General features: G+C 40.0%; 1 protein-coding gene and 1 long non-coding RNA gene across 4 annotated transcripts in view; one reads left to right on the top strand and one right to left on the bottom strand.

The window, feature by feature from the left end:
• The window catches only part of CCDC149 (coiled-coil domain containing 149), a 147,053-nt gene that overhangs the window by 40,691 nt on the left and 78,875 nt on the right, over positions 1 to 27,487 (bottom strand). For 2 of the 3 annotated variants that reach the window (XM_020992443.2, XM_078148933.1), the window contains 5 exons: positions 25,126 to 25,233; positions 12,349 to 12,465; positions 11,314 to 11,486; positions 8,956 to 9,028; positions 5,308 to 5,410 (listed from right to left, as the gene is read on the bottom strand). In XM_020992443.2, coding sequence (XP_020848102.1) covers positions 5,308 to 5,410; positions 8,956 to 9,028; positions 11,314 to 11,486; positions 12,349 to 12,465; positions 25,126 to 25,233 — 574 coding nt within the window. The remainder of the gene's footprint in view (positions 1 to 5,307; positions 5,411 to 8,955; positions 9,029 to 11,313; positions 11,487 to 12,348; positions 12,466 to 25,125; positions 25,234 to 27,487) is intronic. The other variant, XM_078148932.1, reaches the window with a different exon arrangement.
• LOC110212442 (uncharacterized) lies at positions 14,135 to 21,516 on the top strand. Its single transcript, XR_002325668.2, has 4 exons — positions 14,135 to 14,395; positions 16,056 to 16,153; positions 19,156 to 19,257; positions 20,184 to 21,516. It is a non-coding gene; the product is annotated as an uncharacterized LOC110212442 (long non-coding RNA).

Genomic DNA, 27,487 nt, shown 5'->3' with positions numbered 1-27,487 from the left:
GAATGTAGGTCTCCTAATTCCTAGTCCAGGGCTGACCTTTCAACACAAAAGGCCAATTGTTTCTGAAGGGTCTTTGGTCAACTGACTGCCAATAACAATAATGACACATTTATACAGTGCCTCAAGGTTCATAAATCACTTTTCTTGAAATATCTCATTTGATTCTCACAACAATCCCAAAAATCAAAGGATTGTGACTGCCTGATTCAGAGTTAAAAAGGGATCTCAGAGCTCTTAGTCCAATCCATACTGGAAAAGAAAACTGAATCCTTTCTACTCCAAATAAATGATAATCTAGCCTCTACTAGATAAAGTGATAGGGAAGTGATAAGGAAGTCCCAGCTTCCTAAAGCAGCCCATTCCATGTTTAGATAGCTCTAATTGTTAGGGCATTTTTCCTTTTATCCAGATGGAATCTTCCTCTTTACCACTTGTACCCACTATTTCTAGTCCTGGCCTTTGGCACCAAGCAGAATAAATCTATGTCATCTACATGACAACCCATTTCGGACTTGAAGACAACTGCCACGTCCTCCCTTAAGTCTTGTTTTCCTTCAGTCAATCTTTGCTGTCCTCTCACCACCTTAGTCAACTTCCTCAATTTGTTAACATGCTTCTAACTTTCCTGCCCAGAACTGACCACAACACTCATCAGTGTCTCATCAGAGTGGGGCAGAATGTTGTTCAGTCCTATTCACCATTTCCTTCTCCAGTTCATTTTACAGATGAGGAAACTGGGCAAACAGGGTTAAGTGACTTGTTCAATGTCATACAGCTAGTAAGTGTCTGAGGCTACATTTGAACTCAGGTCTTTCTGACTCCAGGGCTAGTACTTTATCCACTGTGTCACCTAGCTGCTTTGTGCCTCTGTTGCTGAAACCTATGATTTAGCTAGCTTTGGGGCCACCATTTCACACTATGGACTCATACTGAATTTGCTGCCCTCTCAAATCCAAGAAAAAACCCTTTTTCATATGGCATTTCTTTTCTATGCCTCCTTCGGCCTATACATGTGGGGATAGAAGTTAATTTTTTTTAAGCCCAATTGTAGGCAGAAGTATAGTACAAAAAAAAAAAAGAGCACAAGGTCCTGGATTCAAATGCTGCCTCTGGTGCTTATGACCTCTATGACTGTGGGAATGAAGGGGATTGCTTCTGAAGATTCTTCTGCCTCTATATCCATGATCCCATGGCTTTAAAATTACCCTTATTAAATGTTATCTCATTATATTTGACCATATATCTATATCTTTATTTGTAGCATGTGTGTGTGTGTGTGTGTGTGTATACACATATACAGGAGTAGCTGCCACAGTGCATAAAGTGCCTGGGCTGGAGTCAGAAAGACATGATTTCAAATCTGACCTCAGATACTTACTAGCTGTGTGACACTGAACAAGTCACTTAATACTGTTTGCCTCAGTTTCCTCATCTGTAAAATGAGCTGAAGAAGAAAATGGCAAACCATTCTAGTATCTTTGCCAAGAAAAACCCAAATGGGATCATGAAGAATAGGACACTACCGAAATGATTGAACAACAGTGTATATGTGTCTGTGAGTATACACACACACACACACACACACACACACACACACACACACATTTACCACTCCCTTCTGCCTTGCACAAGCCATAAACAGATCACTACCTGCTCATTTCTGAAATGGAAGACCAATGCATAGTGGGGCAAAAAGAATACTACACTAGAAGTCAGAAGGGCATGAGTTCCAGTCCCACCTCCGTCATCAAACAGCTATGTGACTTTGGCTAAATCACTTCATTCTGGGGCCTGTTTTCTCACCTCCAAAACGATAGGGCTAAATACGACCTCTAAGTTCCTTTCCACTACTTGGATACCCTATTGCTCTGATCTTTCCAAAGATGGTGGGAATCCTATTACTTTGCTTTAATTTGGTCAAGGGACAACGTGGGAGATGGGAATGCATGGGACAGGAATGCTGGAGGGGCATCTTTCAACAGTACATCAGTGAACCAGTCTGGTTTCTCTACCTAGAAAAGGAAATATTGGACAATGGATGGACAAATCCCAGTCAGGGAATATGAAGAAGCGTCAATCAGGCATGAATAAGAGCATGACTAATGCCTTTGCTTATGGAATTTGGAACAAAGACACAATGAAGGAGTATTTGGGGTGCAATGAGGAGATAGGTCTGGGTGAATGAGAGGGGAATGGTAGGAGGTAAGTCTGAACAGGCAAGATGAAGTTATGGAGAGTCTTTTAAGTACTGATCAACTATCTGTCATTTTAACTTTTACTGAGCTCAACCCCTTAGATCTGAGCTTAATATCAATGAGAGAGGCCATATTTTCTAGTATGCTACTTCTGTTAAAGAAAAACAAAATGGCATACCTTCTTCAAGGTAGGTAGGAGCAGAGATTAAAGACTGACACGTTAAAGAGGCAGCATATTATAGTGGCAACAACATACAACTAGGGATTGGAAGACAGAAATGGTGGCTGACCTTAACTAGCTGTGTGACAAGTCACCACCTCTGGGCCTCACAGAAATAGTTCAAATGTCTATAGCACTTTAGGGTTTTACAAAATGCTTCCTTCACAACCCTATGAGATAGGCAGGACAAGTATTATTACTCTCATTTTACAGGTGAGGAAACTGAGGTGAGGAAAGTGACTTGCTGGGATTTAAATTCACATTCCTCCTAACTTCAACAGTTCTTTGACTATGTCATCATCTGCAAAAAGAGGAGATTGGATTAGAGGATCTCTGGGGTTCCTTCTATCTCTCTGTTTATGATGGTGGTGAGGTGCTTTTTCTGATGGACAGATCCAACCAGGGTATCTATGACTTTAGTTAGGAAAGATGCTATGGATATAAAATCCAAGGAAGCCCCAGTAGCTCTGGAAACACCCTGGGGCTCCTAGTCTGATCTATCCAAGTAAGATTAAATTCTGACTTTACTGCCCCCATGTATCTCCATCTCCTCTGGTGCTACATCTCCTTTCTCTCCATGTCTGTATTGGTATCTACCTAGAAGACTGTGCCATTCTGCAAAATATCTCCCTACACACACAAAAGGATGGAGGTAATAAGAATAACTGTGGGACAAAACGTGACAGAAAGCAAGCAAAATAACAGGAAATAAAAACACAAATGCAACATGTAGGAACAACAGCTTGATTTCCCCCCTTGTTTTAGACCTTCTCCAAACCTTACTGGTTTTGTCCACTGTAGACTGTATGTATGCATGTATGTATATGTGTGTATGTATATATGCACATATGCATATATGTATGTGTTTATGTATGTCTATGTATACATGTATGTATATCTATTGAGATATTATATGTATATGCATATACATATCAATGTATATTCATACACAAACTCTATGTTTAGTTAGGTTCACTGTTATTGGAATACATCTCAGAAGCTACTGGCCTCATTCCTGCCTCTCTCCTTGGCTCTGGCCCTAGCTAAACTCCATATACCCTAGAACATCTGCCGATCTCCCACCCACTTTGCTACTTGCAGAGTTCTACAGGAAGTACTGATCAATTATCTGTCATTTTAACTTTTACTGAGCTCAACTCCTCAGATCCGAGCTTAACATCAGTGAGAGAGGCCATATTTTCTAGTATGCTACTTTTCTTAAAGAAAAACAAAATAGCATACTTTCTTCAAGGTAGGTAGGAGCAGAGGTTTGGAAATGTACTGTGGTTTTTAGGTAGTAAGAAAGACATAGCATCTTTGTTCTTTTACACATGAAAATCCTACCTAAGACTTCCTTTTCAATCAGTGGGTTTCCAAGTTAATATTTGGAAAGGTGGCCATCTGATTATAGTCACCTTGGGAGCCAGCTTGAGAAACTCAGCTCTTCAATATACATTACTCCGGATAAGCTATCTGCTATCTATTCCATTCTCCTGCTACAAGAAGGTCATTACTTTTTAACTGAAGAAAGCATGAAAACAAACGAACTTGTAGTCAATAAATGCTACTCTTTAAGACAGCTAATCCCCCAAGGTAAGTTGGATTCAGCAGGAATGTGGCTAGAGTTTTTATTGTTTGCTTGCTTGCTTATGATCTTGGGAGACAGGACAAGGGTGAAACTCTTTCTTTTCAGGGTGGAACTAGAGCAAGAAATCTAAGACTCCAGTCTCAATTTTGCCACTTACTAGCCATGTGTCACATCTAACCAGTGACCTTGGGAAAGTTGTTTCATTTTTCAAAGCCTCCATTTCCTCTTCTGTAAAATGGGAATAACATCTCCACTGCCTGACTCACAAGGTTGTGTCAAATGAGATAATGGATAGAAAAGATGATGTGATTTTTAATAGCTATGTAAACTGTAATTATTTTTATAGCATAAAAGACATAAAACAAATACAAGCATAAAGGAAAGTAGGCAGCCATGTCACAAGAAGGAAGGATAACAGCAAGTCAAGTCAGAAGTTTTGCACTAGTATCCAGAAAATATTGGAACATTCAAAGGAAGGCCTTTGATTTATTGAATAAATCCTTTGTGGAAGATATCCATAAAAGAGCCAATAATTAACTACATAGGATGAGAAGATGTAGATGGGGTTGTGATTTGTATCTAGGAGACAATACTCCCACATCACAGATCTCCTGAAATAAGAACTCACTCATTCTATCTATCTATCTATCTATCTATCTATCTATCTATCTATCTATCTATCATCTATCTATTCTGCCTATCTATCTATCCTATTTCTGTCGTCTATTTTTATCATCTATCTATTTAGAGGTATACATACATATTTCTATCATCTCTCTATCTAGATGTATACATACACACAAATATATACATATATCATATACATATTAGATAGATAGATATTAAAAGTTCATGGACACCAAGTTAATAACCCTTGTCTAAGAGTGTGTCTCAGAGCAGAGGGTTAAACTCACTGAAGGCAAAACATCTAAGTGCACCAAACCAGAATAAAATTTAATTGGGAAATATTTAACAAAATAAATGAAATACCTTACAACACAGATAATGTTAATTTGTGGTTTTCTAAGTCAATACACTATCTACAGGGAACTGTTTCTACGTGAATTTAACAAATTCAATCACCAAGAGAGACTTGACTGAGATTGCACAGCTAGAATTCCTCAGAAGCTACACTTGAACTCAGGTTTCCTGGTTACAAGGCATTGTGCCACTCAGCCCCTTGCTATCATCATAATTACTATTACTATTACTGTGATGATGCTGAAGAGATGATGCTGAAGGCCACTGAGGAAAAATGGTATAAATAGCTCCACTGGGGGCCTTCGAGGCTTTCAGACCCATACCTTGCTTGGCAGACAGGACTCCAGTCAGGGCACTGCTGCTGCTGCTGCTGCTGCTGCTGGACCTGCTCTGGCCTTTGGAGTTTTTCCGTCTCTCAAGGGCATTCTAGGGAAACATTGGAAAAGAACGTTCATTCATCAGAAAAGTCAGTTCTGGACTAAGCACTGGCTACAATGGAAGCCCATGTCATCTAAGCTGACAGAGGACTTGTTCCATGGGCTGGCCCCAGAACTAGATTATTGACTTCATGCTCACAACAGGTCTGAAAGCAGCTCCCAAATTGTCTGAGCCCACAGCTGCGCAGCCTTCAGCTGATCTGAGGAGAGAAGGGGGAGGACGAGGGAGATTGGCCCGGATGTTACTCACTATAAAATGACATCGCTTAATTTTTTCCATCTGTCATTTCCCATCAGCTTCCAAAGGAAATGAGAGCATGTGGAGGGGGAGGGAAGTGGGAAGGTGTGTGTATGTGCCAGAGACTAGCAGATTAATAGGGATATGTTTTAGGCAAAAATCTAATTCACAGGATGAAAAGACCCCATGGTCTTAGTTCAATGAGGCAGCATGGCAGGATAGAAAATGTACTAGACTTAATAATTGGAAGAGTTGGGTTTGAATCCTGCCTCAGACACTTATTACAATAGCTGTGTGACCATGCACCAGCCCTGGACTTCACTTCTCAATTTTTTTATCTGTAATACAGGGTTGTAATAAAGTGCTTCTGAAGTAAAGTAAAGAAGTAAAGTGCTTCTAAAACCTTAATAGCACCATATACTAAAACATAAAATATTTAAAATGATTAAACTTAGTTATTTTTATCATAAAAGAATCATCACTGTTAAAGCTTAGCAATTAAAGCTTAAAGTTGCACTAAGACTTTTGGGACACCCTATGTAAATGATAGTAGTATTTTATTGCAAACCTAGAGTCATGGAATCAAAAAATCAAAATACTAAGTACAATTCAAGTTCAAAACCAGGAGTTCAATAAGCAGAAAGTTACCAGATCCATGGGTCAGGCAAGAAAACTAGACCTGCCAATCAAGTAAGCATGTATTAAGTATCTAATATGTGCCAGGGACTCTAGTAGTTTCTGGGGACAGATTTGTGTTCAGCTGTGTCCAACTCTTCATGACCCCATTTGGGGTTTTCTTGGCAGAGATATTGGAGTGGTTTGCCATTTCCTTCTCCAGCTCATTTTACAGATAAGGAAACTGAGGCAAAAAGGGTTAAGTGACTTGGCCAGGGTCACACAGCTAGTAAGTATCTGAAGCCAGATTTGAACTCAGGTCTTTCTGACTCTAGACCCAGTGCACTGTAGCTGCTTGGGGCAGACAGCCCCTCAAGTCACTGATGGGTTTGAGGCCCATCGGTTACCCTCAACTTGGTTTAGCCCATTGCTGACATGGTTGAACAGGGTGTGGCGCTGCTCATGCTACAGCTTCTTGGAGGTGAGAACTGAATGCCAGGTGGGGCACTAGAGGCAGATGAGCAGCCTTGGCAGCCCTCACACCAGAGGTGCTAGTCCTACTGGAGTCTGGGGATAGATACAAAAACAAAAGACGAAACAAATAACAAATAAAGAACCAGTCCCTGCCCTCAAGGAGCTTGCTACTACAGTATTCTCATTTACATACTAATACAGTATTCTAATTCTTATTACAGTATTCTAATACAGTATTTACTATTACACTATTCTAATTGGAAAAGCAAGATGAGACCTTTCTGGGAAAGAATAGGGAGAGGGAGAGGGAGAGAGAGAGAGAGAGAGAGAGAGAGAGAGAGAGAGAGAGAGAGAGAGAGAGAGAGAGAGAGAGGAGAAAAGAAGATAGGAAAAAAGGGCACATTTTGAAAACATCAAGAAACAGAACAGGCAAAAGACAGAAATGTCAGGGATGTGGGAAACAAAACAGTGAGAGGGCAAAGTCATGGAAAGAAAGGGGAGGGGGTGCAATTCAGTATTTCAGGTGATTAAGAACAAGACATCTTTCAGAGCAGAAATGGGTATATATGTATGGATGTATATGTATTTCATTAAGTATAAATTATACATGTTTAAAAGAAATCTAGATCTCTGCCTAGATACACGCAGTACAGGCTTGGTATATGTAGAAACTGCCCTGACAAAGCCTCAAGCCATATAGCAAGGGTTGGTGGAGATGTCTGAGAGGAAAGTTAATGTCAAGAGCTGGGAAAATGGGGCGGCTCTCTCATGAGCATAGCACTGGAGCAAAGAATGTCCCTCAGGGACAGAAATCAATCCATTTTCAATGTGAAGAAAACCCAGGAGGGCTTTCTAATTATAAAACTTACAACTAACATCTGCAGAATAAGATATTATCAAACTAGATGGTTCTGGAATTAGGAGGTATGAAAGCAAGGAGAAACTTGACATTCTGCCCTATTAGTGGGCGGTCTGGCTTCAGGTCACACGTTTCAGGCTCAGCTTTTCCCACCATGTGGAAACCTGGTGTCTCATGGGAGTTTTTAGGACAAATATCAGCAGAGAATTCAACACCCGGGGGGGGGGGGCCTTTGGGCTCCCTGAGTGCTAATAATACACCGTCATATTCTAGCTGTCTCCAAGAATGTTATCCCTAATGAGGAGTTACACAAAGACCTACAGAAGAAAAGTTATTTGGAATTTGTTTTATATGAGATGTTAGTTTTTTTAAAAGGAAGAATGGCATGTGAACTAGAAGGGTCAGTCTTACAGTCAATTAGACCCAGGTTCTCGAGTCCACTCCTGGGTGATCACGGGCAAGTAACAACCTCTCAGTGCCCAGGAAACTCTAAAATCCAAACTTACAGAGGAGTTGCTGACCTTTATCATGGTGGGAGTTATCACACTGAGGGTTCCCTAGTCTGAGAAAACCACAGATCCAGGACCATCTCCCCCCCTGTCACCCCCACTCCAAGTATACAGTTATCTTGTCTTGCATTTAAAGAAAGCCTCTTATCTGAAGCATTGGACTTAAGAGTCCTGAGTTCAAAACCAGATATTTACTGTGTGACCCTGGACAAGTCACTTAATCTGTATGCCTCAATTTTCTCAACTGTAAAATTGGGGTAATAATAGTACCCATTTCCCAGAGTTGTTGTGAGGATTAAATAAGATCATATTTGTAAAGCACTTCGCAAACCTTAAAATGCTCTGTAAATGTTGTTGCTGTCCCTGCTGCTGTTATCTTGATTCTGCTGCAGGAAGTGGGAAACCCAGCCAATACTATTGAAGGAAGTGAAAGGGAAGTGGGGAAGCAGGGCTTAAACCCATTTTACAGATGGGGAAAATTGGAGCAACAATTAGTAAAAGATGATACTGATTGCTATCCCTGCTTTTCAGATGAGACAAAAGAGTGGGCAGTGCTCTACAGGATCACAGAGAACCCAAAGCAGTAGCTCTAAGCTCTAAACAAGTAAAATCTTTAGCAGTGGAGAGAGTTTCCAAAGAAGGAGTTGGGGTTTCCATACCAGTGAAATAACAGGTCCAAAAAATGAGATTAAAAAACAAGTTATCACAATTAAGGCTTTTATTGGAATTTATGCATGGGAATAATAATGGAACACTTCTCTTGTGCACAGGATGACTCCAAACTGAAATGAATTGAGTGACATAGCAATTTGTCATGATCATCATTACTATTCCTTTACCTTATATTTGGCAATATTAGTTTTAAGTAGGCTGACCTCTTCATGAAGCTGCTTTAATCTCTCTTGGAGGTATCTAAGACAAAAAAAAAAAACACATGGAACAAGGACATAGGTATGTGTGAAACAAAAAGCTCCATTCTTCATAATTCTCTTATTTGTTTTCAAAGTATCCACTAGTCCACTTAGCAGATTCTAATTCATATGTTTCCCTACATAACTATCTCATCTTCCAACTCGATTGTAAATTCCCTCATGAGAGGGACTGTGGTTTATTGAACCAGCACCCAGAACACTTTACACAGGATAGGAGCACAATAAATGTTTGTGGAATGAATGAATGAATGAGTGAGTGAGAGACTGAGAACAGAGAGGCAAAAAAACAAACAATGGAGGATCATAGATTGAGAGCTAGAAATTACTTCAGAAACCATTTAGTCTAGCCTCCTCATTGTACAAATGGAGAATATGAAAACCAGGGAAATTAAGTCAGGTGAACAAGCATTTTTAAGCACCTACTACATACCAGGCACCACACTAAGTGTGGGGGATACAAAGAAAGGCCAAAATAGTCCCTGCTCTCGAGGAGTCTGCAGCCTAATGGGGGAGACAGCATGCAACAGAGAAGATAAAGTAGAAATAATCTCAGAGGGAAGGCATTAGAGTAAGGACTATCAGAAAAGGCTTCTTGCAGGAATTTTAGCTGAGACTTGAAGGAAACCAGGGAAAGCAGGAGACAGAGATGAGGAGGGAGAGGATTCTAGGTACAGGGGACAGCCAGTCAAAACACACCAAGTCAGGAGATAGAATGTCTTGCGTAAGGGACAGCAAGAAGACCAAAGGCTTTGGATCAGAGAGTATGGGGAACCGAGTAAGGTGGAAGAAGACTGGAAAGGGGAAAGGGGTGAGGTTATGAAAGCTTTTAAAAACCAATCAGAAGATTTATATTTAAACCTGGAAATAACAGGGAGCCAGTAGAGTTTATTGAGGGGCAGCTACGTGAATCAGTAAATAGAACACTGGGCTTAGAGTCAGGAAGACTCAGCTTCCTCGGTTCAAATCTTGCCTCAGACACTAGCTGTGTGACCTCGGGCAAGCCGCTTAACCTTGTTTGCCTCGGTTTCCTCATCTGTAAAATGAGCTGGAGAAGGAAATGGCAAACCACTCCAGCATCTTTGCCTCAAATGAAGTCACAAAAAGTTAGACGGGACTGAAACAACTGAATAAGGAGTTTCCTGGGAGTGGAGGGGTGGGAGGGATGAGGGTTACACGTTGGACCTACACTTCAAGAAGATCAATTAGATAGTTGAGTGGAAGATGGATTAGAGTAGGAAGAGATTTAAGGGGGAGAGATCAGCCAGAGAGCTATTGCAGTAGCCTAGGTGTGAGGTGATGAGGGTGGTGGCTGTTAGAAGAGAGAAGGGGGCATATGTGAGAGGCGTTAGGAAGGAAGAATCAACAGGTTAAGTGATTTGTTGTGGGAGTTGAACCCAGGTCCTCGCTGACTCCAGAGCCAAGGGACCTTTCTCATACTATGCTTCCTCTCTGTTCGCTGACACTCCGTTCTTGTTTTAAGTTTGCTTCCTTATCACTAACACAAAAATAGAGAGAGGAAATTCATCCTAGTGACCTTTTTGAAAGTGGTTGTCATTGAGGTCAAGTGTGCCCCAAATGCACAGAGCACTTTAAAACAGGCTTTACCTGGAGCTCACCTAAGGGAGATCAACACCTTTTTTTTTTTTCATAGTTCTCATTAAGATGATTCCACTGGGGAATAAAAGAAGGAAGAAAAGCCACCAATCTGAGCACTCAGTCATCCACATACTCACACTGAGATTTGCCTCAGGGAAAGTAAATGGCTCAGGGAATTTCCCAATTTACTTTCCTTATTCCTTCCTGGTTGTAATAACAAGTAGCTTTCACTTTTAACCTCCCCACACAGATGGTTGTGTGTTTTTATTTTTCCCTTTCCTTTCTATTTTCTCTACCAACCCCAATGCTCTAACAATAACATAATTAGGGCTGCAAACACATTTCAGACGTCAGGCCAACAGTCTGGGGTAGCACTGGGCCTGGAGTCAGGAAGACCTGAGTTCAAATCCTGCCTTAGACACTTAACTAGCTGGGTGATCCTGGGCACATCACTTAACTATTGTTTCTCTCAGTTTCCTTATCTGTAAAATGAGGATCATAAATGGGAAGCACCTACTTTCCAGGGTTGTTGTGAGAGTCAAATGAGATATTAATTGTAAAGTGCTTAGCACAGTACCTGGAACACAGTAAGTGCTATGTAAAAGTTAGCACCATTATTAGATATCATTATCATCCAGCCAACATATCCAAGGGTCCCCAGGTACTTGCCGGTTCTCCATGCAGAGGGCGTCCACATCAATGATACGGTTTTCATGACCGCCCAGGATATGATTGAGTTCTTGGTTCAGCCTGTCCACTTTATCCTGGTAGGAAGAGCGCTCCTCTTTGATGTCCTGTAGCTCATCCACAGAGGCCTGTAGGTCATGTTCCAGGGATTCAATCTGAAAGCAAAAGCAAATGCCCTAACATGGAAAGCCCTTCTCAGGCCACCTTTCTTGCCACCAACACTACAATGCCCTAGGATGACTGGCATTTAGGTACCTCATGAATTGTGTAATGGGACAAAAGCTTCACCAACATGGACCTACTGCTCTGTTCTTGCCTTGTTATCATCAAGACAGAAGACGGAGCCAGTCCAGGAAGAGGGAAATGAAGACAATTTTGCCAACTAGAATTAGCAAAATGGAGAGGCAAGGAAATCCAAGAGTCCCAGCCATTGCAGCATCAGCTACAGCTTTGCAAACAAGACGACTCCTACTCTTTTTTTTTTTCAGCTGCTCCAGATCCAGCAATCTTGTTCTTCTCTTCAAAACCAATTAGTCAGGAAGGAAAATGAAGTGTAGGGTCCCATGGTGGTTCCATAACTAGAGCCCTCCTCCCGCTGAGAGTTGGTAGAAGGTGCATCGCTCAGCATTTTAGCCCAAACTTGCAAATTTAAGCTGGTTTGTCACATTTTATTTCCTCCCTGAGCAGTCCCGGGAGGGAAAGTTGCCAGTTGTGTTTATAACAATAGTATGCTGAAGTCTACTGCAAGCAATTAGTGATCGGTAATTCCTGTATTAGACAACAGACCTGCTGGAAACTGGAAATGAAAGCCTCTATTGACAAGGCAGGAGAAAAGCATATAGTGGCAAGTGTAAAGGGGTTCAGCTAGAACATATAATTTATATTGCCCCCACCCCCTGTCATTTACAACTTAGGATACATAACATGTTCTGAGGGACAATGGAGCATTATGCTTTTCTTTGTGTCTCTGCCAAGAGTGGACACACCCCCCACCATGCAGTGTCTATGCATGATTACTTGTTCCCGAGATCTCTCCAGCTGCTGAACCAGGTCTTCTCGTTCATGGGCTGCAAAATGGCGGGCTCCAATTTCTTCATCACCTAGTCTCTGTTTTGCTATCGTCATCCTTAGAAGCTGTGGTTTCCATTAGGAGGAAGAGAGAGAGAGAGAGAGAGAGAGAGAGAGAGAGAGAGAGAGAGAGAGAGAGAGAGAGAGAAATTGAACATATCCAAATTAGAAGATCATCAACACCAGAGCAAAAACTTTAGAAAGCATGTTCCATTGAATTCTGAATAATTGAAACACCAATAATGTGCCCGCACAATGAAATATATCTTTTTCCTCTTATAGAAAGGTGGAGAGACTGCTAGGGCAGAATGCTATGTACACTGTCATTGCATCAGGTATTGCTGCTCAACTATTTTTCTTTGTTACAGGGACAGGTTTATGGGGAGGGGTGGGGGAGTAAAGAGTTCTTTAATAAATTAGTACGATGCGAAACAAAAGGCATAGCAAAACATTTCTTTAAATGAACTTTGGAACATGCCAGAAAGTTTGGCAAGAACAGAGAAATAAAACAAAAGAAATCTTCCACTATCTAGAAAGGAAAGTCAGTGATTGGGATAAGACGAAAATCAAGTCTTATTCATTAAATTGTAGTGTGGTAGGAAGATGTGAGTTCAAATCCAGCCTCAGACACTTACTGGCTGTGTGACCCTGGGCAAGTCACTTAACCCTGTTTGTCTCAGTTTCCTCATCTATAAAATAAAATGAAAAAAAGGCAATGGAAAAACACTTCAGTATCTTTGCCAGAAAAATCCCAGATGAGGTCACAAATGAGTTGAACACAACTAAACAACAATATAAACAACAATAAGACAGGACTCTAGATTTAGATTCAGAATATCTGGCTAGAAATCTCAACTCCGCTCCTTACTACCTGTGACCTTGAAAAAGTATCAATCTTTCTGAGCCTCAGTTTCCTCATATGTCATATTTCCGGGACCATCAAATGTCAAAGAAAGTTGGCAAGGTGTTTCTTTCCTTAAACACAAATCTCTAACATTGTCTGACTCTTAAGGTAACAGGATTTCCCTGCTTAATCAGTAGGGGCCATTCCTAGAGTAAGAGGAAGGATATGGTCACAAAATAAGAAGTGTCCCCACCTCGAAATTAAAGCAGCTTCAATGAACTCTAAATAACTGCTGATTGGGGAAAGAGTTCTCTTCCTTTTTATGATTTTAATATTGCCTCTTTTATTATGTTAATCTTACTTATACACTCAACAAATAAGCAAGCAAATATGGAGTAGAATCCCAAATTAAAACATGAAGATCTGAGATATTTGCATTTTGATTACAAAAGAATAACAGTAATATAAATTTTTCCACCAACTAACAATGCCTTTTCATTTTCATAGAGGCATTTTATTTGCCTCTCTCCATTAGCTGTGTTTTACTGTTTAGTACCACTGGACTGTGACACCAAAGCACAAACAGGTTTGATCCAAACATAGTAAAAGGCAGTGGAGTCTGGGAAACCCAAAGCACTGCAATTTGTTTGCTAGAGGTCAAGGCTCTAAGCTAAAGCCCGGAGGAAGCTGAGAGCCGTCGCCGATTCCATGAAGCTGGAGCGAATACGCTCTGTGAATCTAAAAATTCTTTATGTAAAGTCACTGGGCCATGTTTTATTATAAGCTTACATATTTGGGATTTTTAAACATTCCTCTTCCATCGTTTTAAGCCCAGCTTCCTGTGTTTGTTTGTCATTTGGAATTTCCCCACTTCCTTGAATTCCCTTTAATTTGCCAGAACATGTGATATTGTGATAGAAGCTTATTTGTTTACTTTAGAAGAAAAAGAAAACTCTGGCTTCTCTTAAAGACAGCTTTTTTTTTCCTTCTTTTTCTTCACAAAAGGACCTCATTTTAGGGTCTGCAAGCTGTTTCCCTTTAAAAGAATCTAGTAAGTTACATATAGTCAATATTCAACATGAGAACAAGCCTCCCACCAGTCTGAATAGTTAGATAACGTCCAAGCTCCTGACTAGATGGTATCCAGTTGAGGTAAGAGCACCTTTCTGACTTAATGGCTTCATCTCTCTTTTTTCTTTTTTTGTTGCATAGATAGAGCACTTGTTAAGTATTTATTACGTGCCAGGCACTGTGTTTAAGACTGGGGATTCAAATACAAATAAGCAAGACAGTTTCAACTCTCAAGGAACTTTTTTGCTGTTCATTTGTTTCAGAAATGTCTCACTCTTCATGACTCCATTTGGGGTTTTCTTGGCAAGGATACTGGAGTTCTTTGCCATTTCCTTCTCCAGCTCATTTTACAGATGAAGAAACTGAGGCAAACAGGGTTAAGTGATTTGCCCAGGGTCACACAGCTATTAAGTTTCTGAGGCCAGATTTGAACTTAGAAAGTTGAGTCTTCCTGACTCTAGGACTGGTACTCTATCGGCAGCTTACATTCTAATTAAAGAGGACAATACCTTCGAGGGGAGGTAGAAAGATAGGGAGGAGGTGGAAACATCCAAGAAGTAGCGTGGAGGTCTGGTTCCCAGCAAAACAGAAAAATGATAAATGCTGGAGAAGATATGGGAAAATTGGAACACTAATGCATTGTTGGTGGAGTTATGAACTGATCCAACCATTCTGGAGAGCAATTTGGAACTATGCCCAAAATGTGCATACCCTTTGACTCAGCAATACCACTCCTAGGTCTGTATCCCAAAGAGACCATACAAATGGGAAAAAGACCCACATGTACAAAAATATTTATAGTAGGTCTTTTCGTGGTGGCAAAGAACTGGAAATTGAGGGGATGTCCATCAGTTGGGGAATGGCTGAACAAGTTGTACAAAAAGTAGTACAAAAGCTCAGCCATCAGAAGGCTTATCTTTAGGATTGACTTACAACTATCTGTCCTTTGTTCTCAAAGAAGACCATGGCATTAGGAAGGTGATGCTTGCAAGTGAACTGGATTTAAGTGAAGGAGGGCTGTACAAAGTCACAGCCTCACTTTCTCCTCTATCTGGATCCAGTGGCAAGATATAGATCAGGATGCCTGGAGATGGCCCCCTGGCAACTTAATATGTTCAGCCTGAGGGACAATTTTTCTAATGTTTGGATTAATATGAAATAGAGTAGTAGCTATCTCATCTAACATTTGCCACTAGCCTGTTGTAGAACATCATCTATGGTAAAAGTGTATTTCTTGCACACATACTTTGGAAGACTCCTGGTTTTGATGATGTGGGTACTCCATCCCCTTGTAGGTAACAACCTTCTGGAGATAAGCATCTTTGAACTTAGCCAACCTGATTCTCAAATGAGAGAAACAAAGTCTGTTGCTGAGCCCATGCTCAAAAACCTGTTCAGTTTGGTAGGGACCCACCAGAGCTTGTCCTCTATTGACATAATCTTCAAAAACCCTCAATCTCCTCTGTCTCAAAATGAGGGATTAGAGTAAGACTTTAGTGCAAAAGAATAGAGAAACCGACACTCTCCACATTAGGTGGATCTCACAGACCATCTAGGACAACCCATATTTGACCACGGATCCCTTCAACAACATTCATGACCTATGAGCAGCTGACATTTGCTTAAAAACCAGAAATGATAGGGAACCCATTGCTTGTTGATGTAGTCCTTCCTGCTTTTGGAAAACCTTAATTGCTGGACAATTTATCCTTATGGTAAGCCTCTCTTTGTATCTTTTCAGATTTCACCTCTAGTTCTGCCCTCTGAATCTAGAAGAAATCTAACCCCTTTCAACAAAGAAGCCCTTCAAATACCTGAAGACAGCTATTTAGGTCTCCTGTGAGTATTTTCTTCTCCATGGTTAAACACCACAGTTCCTTCCAATAAGCCTCATAGAGGCAGCTTAGTGAAGGAGATAGAATGCTGGGCTTCAGTCAGAAAAACCTGGGTTCAAATCCTAGCTCTGCCTCTTGCTGCCTTATTACCTTGGACAACCTCTCTGGGCTATAGTTTCCTTACTTAGAAAATGAAGGGGTTGGAAGAGATGACCCCTAAGGTCCCTTCCAGCTCTAAATAGATGATGCTATTAACCTGTGACTTTGAGTTCCTCCTTTGGATGCTTTCCAGCTTATCCTTATACCCAGAACTGAACAGAGTACCCTAGGCAGTGTCTAACCAGGGCAGAGTATAGCAGAACCTTCCCAAATCCTGGGCACTCAGATTCTTTTAATTTAGCCTAAGACTGCTTAGGCACTTTAGGTTTTCAGATGACATGGTTTACTCATAGTGAACTTGCAACTCATTAAAAAACAAAAGATAAAATTTTGGTGAGTGAACATTAATAATGTCGTCGTGTTCACCTATTATATACTTGAGAAGTTTCTTTACGTTTATCTCTATTACATTTCACCTTCAATTTGGTCCAGTATTCTAGTTCTTACAGTCTTGTGGGATCCTGACTCTGTCATCCAACACATTAGCTCTCTCTTCTGGTTTTATATCATCAGCAAAGCCATCTCTACCTTTATCCAAGTTATTGATAAAAATATTAACAGTCTAGAGCCAAGGACTGAGCCCTTGGCAGTCCACTAAAGACCTCCTTCCAAGATGATTTCTCTGTGGATCTGGTCACTGAACCAGTTTCTAACATAAGCATAACTATGTGCACATATGGATATATACACATATATATGTTGCCAATTGCACATAAGAGATATATACACACATACTTAATATCTCTTTGATAGCCTGGTACAATGTACAACGAAGTAAGCTGTGTTCACACGAGAGTGCCATTGAACCAGCAATACCTTTGGAAAAACACAATATTTCTGATTATGTGAAAAGGGAAATTGACAGTCTGGACTTTAAATAATAACACATCACTGTAGTTTCAACTGTGTTTGAAATATGCTTCATTGAACACTTAATTTAGATTCAGACACTTATGTTTGCTTAATGCCAATTAATTATTAAACATGTTTATTGAATTCTGACAGTCATGTAAGGGAGCCATCTTTCATATACTTGTATGGCTGTTAAGCCTCAATAAATAGGTTAACAATCATTTGATGTTTAATGTGTATACAATATTGGCCATTAAAACTCAGGTACTGACTACTTAAGATAGTTATTTTAAAAGAGAGGGCCAAGTAAGTTATGTTCACATCATTAGTTGGTCTGAAATATGAGTGATAAAGCTAATAGGGATTGGAAGGCCTCCACCAAACAGGTGAGACAAAAATCCCATGTTGCCAGGGCTTGTGAGTGTGTGTGTGTGTGTGTGTGTGTGTGTGTATTTGTGTTTTCCAACCCTTTCTTTAGTAACTCAGGTTAAACAATGTAGCAATTGAATGCCAACCTTTCTCATAATGACAACCTTACTGGTATAGTGCAAGCAATAAGGCCTTATTTTAAAATGCCTACCAAAAAAACCCTTTTCTAACCGAGAATCTAAAATTCAATTCAACAAACTTTTAATAAGTATTTCATATGCAAGTCACTGTGTTACATGGTGGGAAAGCAAAGATGGAGTAACACAATTAGTGCTTTTAGGCAGTTTATAATATAGTAGCAGCTAGCCAGCCCAAGACATACATACATAGCCCAAAGGGTCCCCCTTACTCTGAGACTTTCAGTCAGCTACCCCAAGTCATAGGTATTTTATTGGTCAGAATCCTCTCCAAAACAATGATTTAGCCAGTTCAAAGGAGAGGTCAGAGTAGGTGAGAGACTCAAAGACGGAGGGGTAACGTCTACCTCTGATGACCAAAAGAGGTTTCATGAAGAAGGTGGCAGTGATGCTGGATCTCAAAGAAGGAGAAGAATTTCAACAGAGGGAGATAAGTGGGAAAAGCATCGGAGAGCCAATGAAGAGTATTTGCTAGTATCGAGGCAAGAAGACAACAGGATGTGTTCAGGGAGCTGGCTAGTAGTCCAGTTAAGCTGGAATAGAGTACCTGAAGGGGAAGAGTATGTAGAATCAAGCTGGACAGGTAAAAGGGAGCCAGGTTGTGGAGGGCTTTGCATGCCTCAGTCAGAAACCAGAATAGGTGTAGAGCAGTTGGTAAACAAGTACACAAAAACAAGATCAACAGAAGTCTGGCTTCATTGTTGCCAACTGGCAGAGCCAGAGAGCTCCCTACGGTAGGGAGAAGCATGGTGACCACTAGGCTTTGAGAATGCTAGTGGAGGCAGGGCCCCTCATTTCATAAATGTGCTAATAATTGATAACAATAAATGTTTCAAATGAATAGTAGGTATGAAGAAGATGATGATGGTGGTGATGACGATGATAACTAGCCTTTCTATATCACTTTAAGGTATATGCTATCTCATTTGGTCCTCACAGCAACTTTAGGAGTTGGTGCTATTAGGATCCCCATTTTACAGATGAGTAAACTGAGGCTAAGAGAGACTAAGTTACTCACCCAGGGGCAAACAGCTAACAATCTGAGGCAAAATCGGAATTCAGGTTTTAAGGATTCAAGACCAGTGCCTCCAAGCTACTTGGATCACCTTTGCTATTGCATAAGAACATGGCCTGGAGACAAGGCACTCTGATGGTGTATTTTGATAAGCTGCTGGATGCAGTGCAAAGCACTTGAATTCTAGTGCTGCAGCTGCCAGTGACATAGTGGGTAAGACAGTTGACTTCTTTGGGGCCTCAGTTTCCATATTTGTCAACTGGCCTGGCGCCATAGAGCTGCTGTGATGACTGAATTAAATAAAAGATGGGAAAGTACTTGGTATAAAGTTGAAAGTGCTATACCAATCACTTTTATTGAGGTCTTATTACTATTAACATAACTATTATTAGATCTACCTTATCTATTTCCCAGGGTAGCTGTGAGGATTTAATGAGATAATGTGTGTGAAAGTGCTTGGAGAAAGAGAAAGCACCATACAAATGTGAGGAATTATCATTAACAACCAGAACTCAGGTATCTATCCCTTCCTCATGCTCCCGCTCCCTGCAGCACCTGTCTGCGGCTGTTAGAGCAGCACACCTGAAGTGTGCCCAGCCTTGCAAAGCATTTATGAAATGTCCATCTGTGTGGGATTCTGGGCTAGGCAAGTTTCACAGTGCCCTACTGTCCACTCCTCTACTTTCCTTTGTTACTCTTCTCTGGATTCTTGCCAGTTTCCTTTTAAAAATGTGGATATTGACACAACTGATTTAAAGAAGATCACCCTGGGCAGAAGAATATCTAAATTCCTGGACTCTCATGATATTCCAGTTGAAATTTTGAACAGAATTGTCCACTTAAAATAAAATCAATAGGATTTTAATTTACATCAATGCCATTCTCACCCAGTCTCCCTTAACTTCTCCCCCATGACCCCTTTTTTCTCTTCCCCCGGCCCCCCCATGCTCCAACCAAATGTACTATTTTGTTTTACTGAATGACATTCAAAGAGTAAATGTAGTCCCATATGAGCTCATGTTACTCTCACAACTGTAATTTCTCTATTTCCATATTTTTAAGTGGGCAGTTTGAAGGTTGCTTTATTTTCATATTCTGCATTTTCATTTTTTTTAACTGAAAAACGTGAATAACTTTGTTCAGGAGAAAAAAATATATATATAACTCTATTTGAGTCAACCTTCCATCAGAAAATGGGATTTTTAAAGAGGGTCACAAAGGATTACAGAAAGGATGAGGCTGGTACCATAATGTTAGAGTCAATATTCACATCTTTTAGAGTGAGGTTAACAAACTTGTATAATCATTTATAATCTCTTCTTTTTTAAAATTTCATCTTACTAATTTTTTTCTTATACTCTTGCTCATATATTTGAATGGCTGTACTTGTCGATGGAAGATGCAACAAGATTTACATTAAAAACATGTAATTTTGTCACTAGGTTACATTGGAAAGAATACCGAAATGGAGTAAGGAGACCTGGGAATCCCATCTGCATCATGTACTATCTAAACAACCCTAGACAAGTCACTTAGCTTCCTGGGCCTCATCTTCCTCAACAGTAAATGAGAAAATTAGGTTAAAAGGCTTTTGAAGTTCTTTCCAGCTATAGATCTGTGACCCCATAATAAAATATTCAAGAATGACAGTATGTAAATATATCTACTAAGACTGAATTAAAGAACACTCAAAGATATTTAACTAGCCATGGCTGTTGAACTGGCCAAATATTTCTCAACTAATTCTGAATTGCCTGTGGTTCATAATCACATGTCCCTAGAGGAAAACAAGCTAGATTATGTAGGATGGAAAGAGGAAGGTGGTCTTTTCATTGCCCATTTCAGCACTCTGTAATTAATTTATATGGTACCCTAAAGTGACCTCTATTTTCATCAAAGTGTCTCTTTCAGGCTTCATGCAGGCTAGAAAACCTTAATTTCTTTTACAATTAATAGTGGAACTATTTACAAGGTACTCTCTGAATATAACCCCAGGGTCATTACAAACATTTACAGCTGAGTACTATTTTAACAAACTATATTTTAATTAGTCATTTGTACTCCCATTAGACCCCTGTTATTGGTTCATGGTTTTTAGTTAATTGGTTTACTTTCTAAGCCAATCAGAGAGCCACACGTCAATAAAGTACCACTCTACTATCACTTTACTGCGCCAGCATCCGATAAAATCAGCACACTTAAAGACCGTCAGCTGGTGCAATATAAAACTCATTATTAAATGCAAAACACTATGTTCATGCATTATCACAACAGCTAAATTTAAATTCACAAAAGCTGGCAAAGGAAATCTTGTATGACATTGTCAGAGGCTTAATGCTTACATTTTCTGGCTTTTGCAAAGTCAATATTGGATTATTGGTATTCTGCACCAAAATGCCACAATCTTTAAACTAAAGGAAAAAAATAACAAAAAGAAAAGATACAGGATAAACAACTGTGAGTTGTCTCTATCAGCACATTAGTTGCCTCTCCTGGTATAGCTTATTAAGTGCATATTTTGTAAGGGAGACATTAAATGCATACACTGTTCTGGGAGCCCAAACCCAAAGCAGCCAGGTAGAGGAAAAACCACAGTGAAGACAACAGTGTCAAGGGTGATGAAGAAGTTGGTCTATACCTGTCAATGCCCAGTTAGTTCCCGATTTCACTGCTTCCCTTATGCTGGTAACTAAAGAGAACAACATTGTGCCTTCAAATTTCACTTATACTTTGGGTCAACAAATTTAAAACAATAAAGAAAAATGAAACCTTTCAGATCCTTGGTGGATGACTTGTATAGGTTCACTCCTATTCCAAGACGGATATCTATACTTCAGTGTTCTACTGCCGGGCAAAAAAAAAAAAAAGGCATAGCCTCATTTATCAGAAAAGCCCAGAGATGTAGTGTTCCTGCCTAGTGGTTCTCAAATGAATGTCTGTGATTTTCTGCTCCTATAACTCCCCTTGTGCCTCCATTCTTCCTTCTATTTCCCATCCCACTTTTTCACTTTAGTGAAGATTAGGAAGTACCAAACTAGCCCTTCTCAGCCTATGGGCATTCTCCCAAATCTTGTCTCCTTCTATACCCCATACCATTATTCACAATGCAACTTGGTGGATTATGAAGTACTAGCAAGTAACTAGATAGGATGGCCGCCATATACAGTACTATAATATACCTATTATGTATCTATGGACTCCTCTTAGGTTTCCTCTGGATATTGGGTCTTTTGGCCTTTCACATAATAGCTCTTTCTTTCTGAACAATGCCCTTGGCAATTCACAGAAAGGTTTCCCTGTGGTGATTTGTGGAGATTACAATCCACATTTGGCTGAGGAATCAGCCTCTTGTTTCCTCATTAACCTTTGAAGAGCATAACTTTCAAGGAAGAGGATGGTGCCTAACTAGGTTTCTGTCTAAATACCTCATGGCATGCTACAGGGATGAGAAGGGGCCCCTGCATTAGTGCTGAACCCCAAATTCTTCTTGGAAGTTGGTCTCAGTTGATGGTAAATGGCGTTCAGTCATGGGCAGCCTCCTAAGTTCCAAACCCCTATTCTCAAGAGAACTGCCTGTAAGTAAGTGAGGGGGCAACAAATCTTTCAAGAGACTGTTTGGAGATGTTTTATGGCTTGTAGGGTTACAAGGCTCTAGCTGAACAAATGGAAAAATTAGTCTACCCTAAAATATCTAAGGCAAGTAATTTTCCATCACCTTATTTTTTAAATGTACTTAACATCTAGAATCTGTGCTTCCCAAAATATAGATAAGGGTCGTCAGTTAAAATGGCAATGCTGAGATAAAAATCTGCTGTTTTAACAATCACCCATAAAATAATGCATGAAGCCCTTTGGGTTCCAATTGGAGTGGAGAACTATTTCTAACAACACTTTACTTTAGTATCTTTGAGTTTAACTAGCTTGAACCATTCTGTGAGTGGGCTCTTTTACCCTTTGATCTCTCTGGTTCATCATAATCTGTTCAGTCTGGAGAAACTTCTCAAGGTCCTCAGACTAGCTTCGTCATCTAGTTGGGCTGACCAAACCCTTGGAATTATGGAATTATACATGTCCACACACTATAAAGAACTGACTGATTTCATCTTCTCCCCCTCCTCCCCCAAAAGACTTTTCTACTGCTACCCGCCCTAAGGGAGAAGAGGCAAGTTAAATGAAGCCAACAAGTACTGTTGAAACACCCAGTAATGGCTGATACCTTGGCTTGTAACCTCAAGGGTTATTTAGTCCTTTACTGCTGCTCTAGCTAGACCATCTATCAATCCTGGGCTTCTGAATTCTGAGAGAATGCTGCTGCCCATTACCAAGTGACTAATTTGGTATTATGTGTGGTTTAAAACTGAGGACTCAAGGGGAGCCTGTGACTCTCACATCACATGAAACTTAAAATAAAAACCAGACCTATCATTTTAGATGCAAATGAGAATCCAAAGAATCCTGGGGTCTAATTGTGTTTAGTTTGGGGGAAGAGGAGGCACAAATGGTACATGGGGTCTGCTAAAGATTATAAAATTCTCACTGTACCTTTTGGCAGGTTAATTGCTTCTCAACCCATGAATATGAGTCATGAAATTCCTACCCTGAGGTAAAAAATTTGATAAATGTAGCCAGTGAGTGAAAAGAAGATCCGAAGGGCAAGCAATGTGAAAGAAGGTCCTACCTTTTATTATATATGCTTCCCCACACCCCTCCCAACCAAATCCAACGTCACCCCCACATTCCTTAAATATGCCCACATATGTGAGTTCTTATCCATACAGACCAAAGGTGGGAAGGAATAAAAAAAGGGGGGGGGGCGGGGGAGAAGAAGAACGGTGAGGCAGAAAATAATACACATAAAAATACTGATTGAGAAAACTAAAAAAGGAAATAAAGCGTAAAAGAAATACTGGCAAATGATGGCAAAGGAGAAGAATCATGACATTAAAATATATTCAGTTAGTACTTTGTCCTGTGCTGTTTTTGTTTTGTCCTTTACACATTTTCAAATCTCTGGGAGGCTTTGCTTTGTTATTAAGAATGACTTGCTCTTATTACCAAGCAAATACCTACATTATCACAGAAGCAAATGACTTTTAAAAATGCATCCATCAAACATTCCAGGAGCAGTATGTCCAGCTTTTTATCCCTTATTATATGTGTGCGTATTTTAATTACAAAGGAGGTTTGTTTTTGGTTTTGTTTTGCTTAAACGTGGATGCCGATATTTCCGTGTGTGTGTGTGTGTGTGTGTGTGTGTGTGTGTGTGTGTGTGTGTGTGATTTTTTTTTCTCTCCTCTCTCTTCCCTGAGTTATAGCATAATTTTGGGTTCTCATTTTATAGCTAAGCCACAAAGTCATGTTTGATAATGGGGCTAGGCAAAGACATGGTTAGAGAAAACTGAAAGGGTTAATATGAAAAAGATTCCCCAATAGAATGTCCTTTCCCAGATCTAGCCTCTTCAGCTAGGAAATCCTGACGGTTTAAAGAACGCCAATCTATAGCCTGGGCCACATTCTCCTCAGCTCAGATCTGCATACAACTTCCCCCAAATTAAGCCTCAAAGCATTATCTATTAAGGAATTTGATGTGCTCAGGTGAGCTCTCACCAAAAACCTATCTGAAGATAATTTTTTGAAAACAAGCATCAAAGCTTTAACCTGATGCAAAGGTTGGCTTTGGCATGGGCTAGAAATTGAAGCTTTCCTGGCAAAGAGGAAATTTGGGGGGCCGTTAGACTTCAATAGCTTACACACACATACACACACACTCACACAAAACCTTTCTCATTTGTACTTTTGTGCACAGCTTTAGCTAGGACTATGAGCGCACAATTTAGTTTGGAGTTTATGAGTTCATATTTTATAATTAACGTTGCCAACAGGGGAGTTTGATTAATGCCGAGCAGTGGATTTTGAGCAACGCTCCATACAAATTGCCAAATTTAGCAATAAAATAAATTGGTTATGTGAACATAATTAGTAGGATGACTGCTTAAAATTCTAAGCTGAATGTGAATAATTCCGAATCATCTGAACCACAAATCCATTATTTGTAAAGGGGGAGGGGGACAGAGAGGGAGAGACCGACCAAGTAGGGCATTTGTGCTTTATTTCGTCCTCAACCACAATGCTGTTCTTTCACCACCAAGTTGAATATAATGAAACTTCTGAACTGGGCTACGACAATATTTTCGAGTAACACAGAAGGCACACAGAAAAAAAAAACGGGGGGAATGTAATAAAGATAAGAAATGCTAAACTGTGAATTTTCATTGCAAATGTAAAATCTATAAACAAATTCCCAACAAACACAGCGTTCCATTTTTCAGATGTACTGAACATAAAATTCCAGCCCACAATCACACGGGGATGCTCTTACAGTACCTTATTGTCCCCCTGTATTTCTCCAAGTCTCTGCTGAAGTTCTTTAATTTCTTCTCCCAGATGTTTATTTCGGTCCCGAGAATCACTCAATAGTTGTGCAAGATTAGCCTGGAAGTATCAGCACATTATGAAACACAATTGGAAATAAACGAGTGCATAAGCTCAAGGATTTATTATTTTTATGGATGTGGGCATCGAAAAACAGCAGAACCATACAAACACCATTAAAATAAATGCACACAGGACAACACTGAGGTACAGCAGCTGGGCAAAAAATCGTCACCAACGCTGCAGACAGGAAAGCAACATAGAGCTGGTGGAGCATTTTTTTTTAACCAATGAACAATATGGAATAAATGGGAAAAGTATATCCATTTAATAAAAGGATTCACTATTATAGGATCTTAGAAACTGAATGAGAAAGAATTAATTTAGTACCGTATTTGGGCCAGGGTGTTTGGAATCTAATATTATTTTAGATATTATTTATTATTATTGAAAACAACAGGTAACTAGTATTATTTCAACATGCATCATGACATAGATCTCTTTTTTCAGCTGCAGCTCATGAAATTTTCTGCACAATTCTAGTGGTGAGTGTTGGAATTACAAGCATGATAAGATGAAAGTCCTTCCAGAAGCTAACATGTATGCCATGGCTCTTATCAGCTCATGGCCTCCTTGCCACCTCTTTTCCTTATTCTCACTCCCTCTTTACCCTGTTGCTAGAATAATCTTTCTCAAACACTGGATTCATTATACCACTCCTGCCTCAAGATCCTACAATGACTCCCTATTGTTAGCAGATCAAATCTAAATAGTTCAGGCTAGCATTCAAGGCCCCAGGAATCTGTGCTTGTCACTGTGTTGCTGAATGCTTTTAGCAAATGATTTGGATAATGGCTATTTTTACCAATATAACTGGATCATTACTCCTACTCTTTCTCAAGGCTAGATGCTCTTTTCATAATACTGCCACATGCTTATAGCTTGATAGTCCCCCTAGGATTACTACATAATAGATTTAAAGCTAGCAGGGACCTTATGCGTCCAGGAGTTCTTCACTTGGGGGTCTACAGACCCATGAGGTATGTGAATAGATTTCAAGGGGTCCATGAGCTTGGATGGGAAATAAATACATCTTTATCCTTACTAATCTCTAACTGAAATTTAGCATTTCCTTCAATTTTTTTAAAGCATTATTCAGAAAAGGGGTCCATTACACACACACACACACACACACACACACACATACACACACACAAATGAGAAGCTGAGGCAGAATGTAAACCCAGGTTTTCTCATCTCTTTCCATTGTATCTCTTTTACTGTGTTTGTTCATTCTGCCAGCCCTAATTAGAATTTCCACCTCCTCTCCACCAACCAATACTCAACACTCCCTTCAAGACCCAGCTCAAGGTTCTTCTTTTCTGAGAAACCTTCTCTTTCTGCTTTATGCACTATACAGTTTTGCATTTTAATAATTATAACTTGTCTCTAGTCTTTAATCATTTCTTATGTCTCTCTGCTCTCCCTAAGAAGACTATCACAGTTCCTTGAAAATAGAAACCACAGCATCCTTCCTTAGCATCCCTTCACAACGTCTAGTCCTGTGCTGTGAATACAGTGAGCACATAAGAAAGCAAGTGAATGAATGGATGATTAGGTAGGCCACAGTACCTAAAACGGAACCAGCCTGCCCGGGTTCCACTCTCAAGAAGCTCCATTTCAAAAGCTTTCCCCTGACAAATACTCATGCCAGACACTAAGAATACCACCCTTCTGAGGAGAGAACAAAGGCAAGAGGCCAAGATTGAAACTAATGGTCACAGGTCTCAGGAGGGACCTGGAATAGTAAGTGCCGACATTTAAAGTCTGAATACAGAGGGATAATAATGCCTGTGTCCTACCTATTTGTGAAGATTACTTGCTCAATGAACAGAGCACTATTGAGTTCTTTGGAATACAAAGTATTTTTAAAGGGCAGACAGAAATTGCCATCCACTTTTTATGTATAATATTTTCAATTAACTATTATTAAATAGGATCTCATTTTTCAGTCCCATTTTAGCAGAGGGTTATGATACTAATAACTAGACTCAAATCATTTTGGTGAGTCTCATGAGGTAAAGAAAAGAAAATGGTGGGGGCATGAGGAGGATTAACCCTCATTTTGCAGGTGGAAAAATAAGGAACAGAAGAGACAAGGCAACCAACTGACTATTTCAAAAGCTGCTTCAGGTGCTATGTACTTTGCCTGAAAGACAACTGAGCTAAATATTCTGAACGCAAATTTGACAGTGACTATTAAGTTCGGTACTTTGAAGACTCCTACAGTCAGTCCCTTTAGTATAAGGCTGCA

The sequence above is a fragment of the Phascolarctos cinereus genome, unplaced genomic scaffold (assembly GCF_003287225.1).
Source record: "Phascolarctos cinereus isolate Bilbo 61053 unplaced genomic scaffold, phaCin_HiC Scaffold_9;HRSCAF=440, whole genome shotgun sequence".
NCBI classification, from domain to species: domain Eukaryota; kingdom Metazoa; phylum Chordata; class Mammalia; order Diprotodontia; family Phascolarctidae; genus Phascolarctos; species Phascolarctos cinereus.
The sequence above is the reverse complement of the archived record's forward strand: the minus strand, read 5'-3'. Positions and strand labels throughout refer to the sequence as shown.